Raw genomic sequence first — 10,108 nt, forward strand, 5'->3', positions numbered from 1 at the left:
TCATTTGTAATGACTCTGCAGTCGGCGGGTGATGAAGGCAAAGGTTCATTAACTCCGAGTAATGAAGCGATCGTGACATCGCAGAGCGTCTACATTACGAAGCAAATTTTAATATTTGCAGATTTATTTGATTCGATTCCTCCTGCCAAGTGATAATTGAATATTTTTTACTGTCTGCCTTTGTGTTCCACATGAGAAGAGGAAGACTGTGTCTGTTCCTCCTCCTCCGTCACTGGTAGTGCAGCAACACAGCAGACCGGTGAATAATAGATGTGCTGGGATCTGGCGAGATGTTTCTCACCTTCCTCTTCCTCATCACGTTCCTCAATGCTTCCACGTCCTTCGATATATTTCATGTGGAGCTTTATTCACACGTTTTGTCTTTTTTAACGAGCGTCAGTCGGTTGTTCGGAGGATGTGAGGAACGAAGAGCACTTTATTGATCCTTAACTTAACGTACTTTGGCTTTCAATCCTAATTCCTGAATGTTTTTAGCCATTGGTGCGACTCCAGTGATGACATAATCCCCAGAGGATGAACCCTAATGACTCTGATTCGCACGAAATCTGACCTTCACGTTCCCCTGAGGTTGAACTGTAATAACTTTGCTGATCCACTGACTTCTAATCTGGCGTCTAGTCATTGATTTCCGACCTAATATCTGCAAACTAATGACATTCACATCAGCCTTGTGTTCAGTGCATAAACTGTACAATCAAAAATGGTAATCGTAGAAGTTTCTGAAGAGCCGCTGTGAAGCTCAGTGGAGTTGAGACGGACTCATTAAAGGTTACTGAAAACCCACCTGTCACTCAAAGCGTCCACAGACTTAATTATGTTTAACTTTAATCCTTAAAATCATTTAAACAGGTGAGGTGTTTACAAATTCACCCTCCGTACAGTCGTCGTAAACAGTTTATTTCTGCTGTAAAGTTTTAATACGAGGCCTTAAGCTCCTCTAGTGGCCGTTAGAGGAACTGCAGTGTTTGTCACTGCGGTGTTGGCTTCCTTTGGCATCAATCTTTGTCAACTTGAACGCAATAATTTGCTTTGTTGTTTTGTCTATTTTGGTTTAACCAAAGCTTGTTTTTCCTCCTCACAGGCTCGTATTCAGTTACACGCTGCATATTTAAGGCAACCTCAGAGTTTGAGGCCTTTTTTTAACCGATGGCTCCATCTCCTCCAACGTTTGTTCCTTTCTGTCCACAGAGAGCAGCCCATCTTCAGCACACGGGCCCACGTCTTCCAGATCGACCCAAACACCAAGAAGAACTGGGTTCCCACCAGTAAACACGCTGTCACCGTCTCCTACTTCTACGACAGTACCAGGAATGTATATCGAATCATCAGTCTGGATGGATCCAAGGTGTGTTTGTGTGTGTAGCAGTCCTTCGTAAACCTTTCCTGTGCCACGACTACAGCTCCAGGCTTAACATTCAGTATGTAATATTTGTTTAACGGCCCGTTAGAGCCTCATTTCAATCAGTAGGAACTTAGGATTGTAAAATACCACTACAAACAACTTGTATGTGCAGATAAATTCATAAAGAACAATATCTTCTTTTATATATTGTATGTCCCACCGCGACTCTCAGCTTGCCAGGCTTTGTTTGCCTCGGTCTGGCCTCTCTGTGCTGGAGCAGTGAAGGGGCGGTCGGGTCTGTCATATCTATGTGGCAGTGATTATTTTAGTCTTGAGGTGCAGAGGTGGAGTTAGCATAGTTATGTAAGAGCCTCTCTGGGTGGCTACTGCTGTTGTTGAAGCAGCAAGTTTTCTGCTGGAAATAGCAGCGATTGGGCGGGTTGGTGCTGGAGGACGTGATTATCCAGACAACAACAATAAGTCAGAGAGAAACAGACGCAGGCCACACAGTCACAAGTCTCTCTGGTGGTCCAGAAATGAGCCAAACTACAGTTAATACATAAACAGCTCCGTGACAAAAATAATGATTTTTTAAACTAATTCGTTACAGGTACAGTTGTTAGAGTTCACCTCTGGGTTTGGGTCCTGGAGTTCACTGCTGTACAGTATTTACAAGCTGACTTCCAAAATCATGAGTCACAGTTTCAGCTGCATTTTCAAGTATATTTTTTATACTGCCAATTAAAGTCTAAAACAGGCCCTATTATTTTCTAAGTCTAACCCCCGCAGGCAACCAGACACGCAGCGACCTGACTGTGTTAGTGATGTGTGTTATATGACGCACTGCGGCGCCGGTGTGTTTTGGTCGTACGACGCAGAAAGTCACCGCTCCTATTCACAGTAACGTTTAAATTTGTGAGGAAATGTTTTTTCACAAATTTCACTTTCCTGTCAGCTTTTCATGAAATACTGTGTAATAACAGAGCAGAGCTACTCGCATGTGAAAGCTATATTAACTGAAGTAAGTCTCCTCTTTTTTTAAAAAAAGTTTCAAACCTGTTTCCCCTGTGATCGATGTGGTCAGGAATGTTTGCACCTGTAACCACACCTGTACATCACTGAAGCAAGTTCAGAAGTGAAATCATTGCATCTAAACAAAGACGTTTTCAACGGGCGTTAATTTACTCTTCAAAGACCAAAACATTCTCAACTCAAGGTCCACTCACTCGCTTCTTCTCGAGCTTTCGACTGCTGGATGAAAAGTCTCAGAGGTCTTAGAATCATGGAAAAGCTTCAACATCAACAGTTTCTTGGCAAATACAACAAAAGTAAATCTGTTGAGAACTGTGTCATGTGGTCGAAAACTTAAAAAAAGAGAGTAAGTGGACCTTGAGTTAAGATCTCCGTTTGAAGGGGAAGAATAAACTGAATATTTGAGGCATTGAACAGTAAATTTTCCATTTTTCCTCGAAACCACTCGCCTCTCTCCAAACTCTGCCTGCGAGTCCTCCCACACCGATCAATAACAGGTCAGTTGGACTCACTTCAGAAATCCTTCATTGACTGCTTCCTGTTACCAAACAAACGTGAACACAAACCAAAACACACACACACCACACACACACACACACACACACACACACACACAGTCGGTTCCCAGTAGACATCAGACTTCCAGCTGTAACCTGTTTCCTGAATCAGTGAAGCTTTAACAGACAATATATTTATTCTCCACAGGCCATCATCAACAGCACCATCACCCCCAACATGACGTTCACCAAGACGTCGCAGAAGTTTGGCCAGTGGGCCGACAGCCGGGCGAACACCGTGTACGGCCTCGGCTTCTCGTCGGAGAGCAACCTGGCCAAGGTGAGAGCGCGGGACTGAAGACCCACAAAGAGAGACTGAGTTTGTCTCCTCTCTTTAAACCAAACTGTCTTTTTTTATCTTTTTTTAGTTTGCAGATAAGTTTGCGGAGTTCAAGGAGGCAGCGAGGTTAGCAAAGGAGAAGTCTCAGGAGAAGATGGAGCTCACCAGCACTCCCTCTCAGGTAACATTATCCCCGCTAATGCATCCTTACACACTCTGCACACCTGGATCTGTCTATGAAGACGTGAGCTTAGCTATTTGGACGTGTATGTAGCTTATATATGAACATTTTCAGGATTTAGGAATAAAGCAACTTGGCTGGAAATACAAAATACTATTAAAAAAAATTAAATAGTATAAATTCCTGCCAGTTTTTAGTTTCTGCTACAGGTAAATCAAAAGTGCACATTAGTCTTTAGACTATTTATTCTAGCTAGCTTAATATTTCGTTCCTGCCTAAATTACTGTGTTTGTATATATATATATTATGTACATAACAACCATAATTCTGTTGTTTTCTTGAATTTCTTTCTTGTATTTATTTATTTTTATTTTGTTATTTTATGCATATTTCTTTTTTGTTTGTTCTTATCTGCTATCTTCTATCTGGAGCTGCTGTAACAAGTGAATTTCCCCAGTGTGGGATCAATAAAGTATATCTTATCATCAGCATAGAAAAGTAACAATAACATAAATTCGTGCTATTGCACAAGTTAAAAGCATAGCAGGCCTTTTCATTCTGGATGTTTGCCATCAAACTATACCAGTTACTGGATATAGAACCAGATGTATTATACTAAAGCAGAAACTCCAGAAGAAACTACTGTTTGTCAACACAAGTATTATTTATCCACCATTTTATTAAAATTTAGGCTCCGACAGGAACAGGAAAGTTTCCCTCTTGAGATTTTCCACCCGTTAATTTCTGAGATTTGTGCAGTTTAAAACTCTCCATCTCCTCATAAGCTCTCAGTCATTCTGGTTTAATATGTTTTACAGTGTATTTTCCATTCAGAATCAATATTAAAGTGTTAATAAAGTTGGTAACAAACCCCCAGCAATGACATTAATGTATCCCTGTACGACGGCTCCTGTAGCACGACGACCTCGTTGTAATAAGTTGTTTAATGTTTCACTCAGCTCACGTTCAGCCACTTCGCTAACACCTTGTGGCTTGTTCTCCTCTCCCTAATGATTCCTCCTCAGGGCGGCGCTGTAAAAAGGAATGTGTTATCAGTCAACAAACCTGTTAAAAAGAAGGTAAAAAGAAGTGGAAAGAATCATTTTCATGACTCCGATGGCCCCGTTTTCTTCCCAGTCTTACCCTCCAGTTAATGACGCAAACCTCCCATAAAAACCTTCCCCTGCAGCCAGCAGTGAGAGCACAATGCTGTATAAAGTCCAGACTCATCACCTGTTGTCATTGTTTTTGTTACACCAGTCTTTCTTTTTACCGGAGCAACCCACGTCATCAGTCTTTAACAACCTCGTCCTTCATCCTGACGTCAGACTAACGACCAGAGGAACCTGTGAAGTTCCCACATAAACCTTCCACAGACGACCCTCCAGCTCTCCTCTCGTGCTCTCAAAAAGTAACAGTCAGCTATGAGATATCTTATAACGCAAAGGGGACACAGTGTCCTCAGAGAAATGGAGTCACAGTTCTAAATAATCACTTTAATCGGCAGCTCAGACACAAAAAGCAGAGAAACAGAGAAAATGTGATTTGAATCTAATTTTGTGTCTAGTGGTTAGTTTTCAGAGCGTCTTCAACTACATCTCAGCAGAAAAGTTAATTTTTGAGAGCACGGAGTCATTAAAACTTTATTACTTTGTTCTGTTTCATAATCCAAATTTAAAGGAAAAGTTCAGCCGTTTGGGGAAAAGTGCTTATTCGCCGTCTCGCTGGTAAGATCGATATCACTCAGCTTGATAAAGACTTGAAAACGATGTGAAAATAACGATGTTCAAAGGTAACAAATCAGCCTGTCATCACCTCTAAATCTCATAATTAACACGTATTAATGAGTGAGTTTTTATAAATAACATAAAACATGTTGTTCGAGCTTTAGATGTGTTGGTTGGTAGAGTTCGGCTAGCTGTTTCCCCCCGTTTACAGTCTTTATGCTAAGCTAAGCTAACTCAGACACAGAGTGGTGTCGATCTTCTCGTTTAACTCGGCACATAAACGAATAAACTTTATTTTTCCCCCCAAAAATGTTGAACTGTTTCTTTTCAATAAAATTAATCTTTTTAAAAATAATATATTTCTTTGTGTTTCACTGTCCAATCAGGAGTCAGCACCAGGCGATCTACAGTCACCTTTGACCTCGGAGAGCATCAACGGTACAGACGACGAGAGAGTCACACCAGACACGCCTCAGCACACCGAAGCCAGAGCAGAGCCTTCCCAGAATGCACTGCCCTTCTCACACAGGTAAAGCAGAGCGCTTAGAGGCTCAAATATCGAAACGGAGACGCCAAATATCGTCTCGTTTTCTTTCTGTTGAACTGGGTTTTAATAGTTTAACGCATCCTGATCATTAAATCATCACGTTCGGTGTTAACGAGTCCGTTAGCGGTTCTCCGGAGAGCTGATTTAAAATGAAATTGGCGCAGCACAGATCGCTGCAGCTCGTGTCGATTCATTCATTCATTATTGATCTGGTCCCTCAGGCCTCTGGACAGCAGTGGAGCATTACAGTAACACACTACGCATGCTTCCTATTAATTATAAACCTCTGAATGAGTGGAGGTGAGTCGTGTCAGCGGTGCTTCAGGGGACGTTAATGCAGCAGAAACACTTGTTTTAAAATAGTTCAAACTGTTTAAATTCATTATAAAATCATCCACAAATAACCACAACACTGTCCTGCTGTCGGGTTTTATTTCATGTTTTACATCAAATGTTAAGAACATTTGTTTTCTAGTGTCCAAACATTCACAGTCAGTGTTAATGTTATTTAAATAGTTTGTTTCTTTAATGGCATCAAAAGAAATCTCCAATCTAAAGCAGTGGTAGGAAGTAAGATAATTTACTTTAACTAAGTAACAAAATACTTTATACTCATTTACTTGCTACTTAGCTCCTACTACAACATTAAAGTACCATTCACGTGTTTCTACAGTGGCCCAGAATGGACAAACACTGGCTCGTAGTTTTTCCTCCACGCTTAGAAGAAGAGGGTGAAGCGACGGGGTTGCAACCTGCAACTACACCGGTAGATGTCACTAAATCCTGCTCAGTGGACTTTATAGAAGGCGACCTGCAGCGTCTGTAGATGAAACGATTTATTGAAAGGCAACAAAAACATAACTCCTATAACTCGTTACAGCTCATTTTTAAACGAAGACTTCTGCCCTTTCACACATTGAATATCAGCCTCTTCTTCCTCCTGGACGAAGGTTTATAGTCCCAATATGTAGAATAAAGAGTATAAAAAGAGCTTCGTCCCAGCAGCGATCAGTCAGATCAATAAGCCGGCACAAAGATATTCTTGGTTTTATCTGCATTTTTATCTTAGTAGTTTCTTTATTGATCGTTTATCACGTTTATATCATGTTTATCTGAGATGTTTGTTGTTTTTATATATACAAATAAAGTGACCTTAAACCTTGATATTCAGGTGATCACACACTAATGAAAAGATCAATAGATCAATAACAATAATCCATTAATAATAACATGAAGCTTTCTGCTTAATTAATACTTTAACACTTGTGTACTTTAACATGTTGTGAATTCAGGACCTTTAAAAAGAACCAGTGTGGAGGATTTAATGACATTCAACTGTAAAGTTGCAGATAACTGAACACCACTCGCGTCTGTATTTGACGACCTGGGAGTGAGAACGGAGCTGTGAAGTTCCTCCTGAATGTTCCACACGTATTTTATTACGTTCCTACTCTGAATACCTTCCTCCAGCTCTGATCTGAAGTCAGTGAGTTCGTTTAGGTGCGCGAGCGGTATTCATTACAGTAAACAGCCTCAGCATGCCTCAGGGGATTCTGGGTAGACGGCGACAGATCTGACACCTGAGAGGCGACAGCTCCTCATTCTCGGGAAGCCTCACGCAACACGAAGTCTGTGTTCAGCTCGACGTTACAGGAACTGGAGTTGTTTTTCAGCCTCGACGTGACGACAGTTCACTGAAAACTGGTTTCTGCTGGTTCTCTGTGAACTGACGTTTACGGGAATTCATTCAGCTTTTTGTCCGCAGACACAATAGACGAAAAAATACACAAGATTAAACTGACAGAAACTTCAACTTCTGCCGACGAGATCAGAAGCTTTTTGTTCAGCAGCTGCAGATACAACACAATAGAAAATACACAGAATAGAATAAGTGACGTGTATAATATATAAATATATCTAAATATAACTGCACAGGTCCAAAAGTATATACAGCAGTGTTATTTAAAGCTAATAAAGGTTATAAATGTGGTGAAATGTTCAAAAGTTGGACCTGATAACATTCAGTCGGATTCAATAAGTGGATTTAAATCATTAATATAATTAATCTTTAGTCAACTCGGAGCTTTAGGAAACCATAAAGGACATTTTAAAGTCCAAATGTTTAATTAATTAATGGTGCAATGAAGAAAATATTTGGCAGATCAATAAATAATGATGTAACTGGTTAATTGGTTGCAGCCTGATGTAACTACACTTATTTAAGCACGGTGCGACTGTACTGCCACTTTCTACTAATACTTAAAGTTGCTATTTGTTACATAATAAAACAATATATAATAAATGATATAATGCAGTACTTCACTATTAATCTAATATATAATATATAAAGTATCTACAATCGACTCCTCAGGATACATTTTAACTTTAGTATCTTTACACTATAATGTTTCTACTTTTACAGGTTTCCCACACATCCTGGAAAACCTGGAAATTTAGAGACTAGTTTTCCAGTCATGGAAACACCTTTAAAATGTATTAAAATGACCAAATTTCCTGTAAATAATTTATCACTGAGATCTCTCCTACGTCTCCGACATGCACAGCAACCTTAATTGTTTTAATAATTAATCTTCTAGGAAGTGAAAGTGTTTGTTCGCTTTCTAGAAGATGACTTTTTAAGGCTTTTCTCTAAAATATAATAAATTCAACTGGATTTGAACTGTAACTTACAGTCGATGGTTAAAGGAAAACTGTAATGTAACTCATTAAAAAGGAGGATTCCCCTTGAAATCAATGAAACAAAGCGGTAGCGGCCACCTTTGTCCACAGGGGGGCGCCAGAATCAACACAATAAAAGTTCCTAATAGAAGCTTTAAGTTGAGGATCTGAGTATTTCTTCCTCTCGTCTCAGCTCATCCAGCATCAACAAGCACTGGGAGGCGGAGCTGGCGGCGCTCAAGGGGAACAACGCCAAGCTGACGGCGGCTCTGCTCGAGTCCACGGCCAACGTCAAACAGTGGAAGCAGCAGCTGGCGGCCTATCAGGAAGAAGCCGAGAGGCTACACAAACGGGTGTGAACTCGTATGAACGTCCTGATCCGCGCTGTGAGGCGGTTTGTGTGCGTGAGCGAAAGGCTGACGGGTTGTTGTTTTGTTGTTGTTGTGGCGTTCCAGGTGACGGAGCTGGAGTGCGTGAGCGGCCAGACGACGGTGATCAAATCCCAAAAGACAGAGCTCAACCAAACGATAGAGGAGCTGGAGTCGGCGCTGAAGGCGAAGGAGGAGGTTCGAGCAGTTTGAGAAGTTTCACACACGAACGTCTTGTTTTAATTTTTATTATGGACTGATTGTGTTTTCACCTGCAGGAGTTGGAGAGACTGAAAGCAGAGGTGGAGAGCGCCAATGAGTTCCAGTCTCAGAAAGACTCTCTGACACTGAAACTACAGGCGAGTAACAGTAAAAGTACTCTATTACAAGTTAAAGCTCAGTGTTAAACATGTCACTTAACTAAAGGAGTGTGTATATAATCAGGACAATGTACTTTAAGTATTACAAATAAAAGTACTCGTTAAATTAAAATGGTTTAATGGTTGAATGATGGAATTCCCTTTTTAATGTCAGTAAATTTGATAAAAATATGTATTTTACGTGATGAAGAGCTGAGGATGAATCCAGAGAGACTAAAAGCTGCTGTAGGTTCACTTTTATGAAGAATTACTTTCTGTCATATTTGCTGAAACCTTCATTATATCCCGACAGAAGAAGATAATGTGAGAATAAATCCGCTTCCTCTGGCTCCTCCTAGAGCTACTGACGGGATTTACAACAATCCATGAAACCTGGACAAGTCGTCAAACACCGAGGCTTCAGGAGACTCGACAATAAACTTTCTCACATGTTTATAAAAGTTACTTACTGCAGCTTCAAGTCGAGTGTGAAAAATGACTTCAACAATAAGCAGAATTGATGAATAGACGATCTGTCTGAATGAATTCTGCTGCACTGATTGAAAAACATTTTTAATATGAATACAGATTAAATACATTAAAATACAGATTAATGTATTTTATTATCTATTACAATAATAATATAATTAAATTATAGTCGTTACACGATGGCTTTGTGTTCTATTAAAGCTTAAGTGTGTTTGTAAAGTTTTTTTAAAGAACTTTACTTGAAAAAATTAGTTACATTTTGATAAATAATTGTTGTTTGTAAGTTAGATTTGGTTAAATCAGAGCTGTTGAATATTAAATCTAGTAAAAACTACAGGTTATGAATTTCTATTTAAAATACAAAAATGTGAAATTCATATTCATCTTATTGGCTGAAAGGAAACATCCATATTGTCTGAGAGCCATGTGAACGATCACAGAGCCGACATTCAAAAAGATAACGACAGAATAAACAACAACGACGACGACAAACAAACTAGAGTCAAATGGAAGATAAAATACAAAC

General features: G+C 39.8%; 1 protein-coding gene across 1 annotated transcript in view; it reads left to right on the forward strand.

The window, feature by feature from the left end:
* Positions 1-10,108, forward strand: part of LOC118332968 (homer protein homolog 1) — a 17,227-nt gene that overhangs the window by 5,264 nt on the left and 1,855 nt on the right. The window contains exons 2-8 of the mRNA XM_035668430.1: positions 1,210-1,366; positions 3,101-3,232; positions 3,321-3,413; positions 5,527-5,669; positions 8,560-8,719; positions 8,822-8,932; positions 9,013-9,093. Coding sequence (XP_035524323.1) covers positions 1,210-1,366; positions 3,101-3,232; positions 3,321-3,413; positions 5,527-5,669; positions 8,560-8,719; positions 8,822-8,932; positions 9,013-9,093 — 877 coding nt within the window. The remainder of the gene's footprint in view (positions 1-1,209; positions 1,367-3,100; positions 3,233-3,320; positions 3,414-5,526; positions 5,670-8,559; positions 8,720-8,821; positions 8,933-9,012; positions 9,094-10,108) is intronic.

This window comes from Morone saxatilis, unplaced genomic scaffold (genome assembly GCF_004916995.1).
Source record: "Morone saxatilis isolate NCDOM2014 unplaced genomic scaffold, NCSU_SB_2.0 Contig21, whole genome shotgun sequence".
NCBI classification, from domain to species: domain Eukaryota; kingdom Metazoa; phylum Chordata; class Actinopteri; family Moronidae; genus Morone; species Morone saxatilis.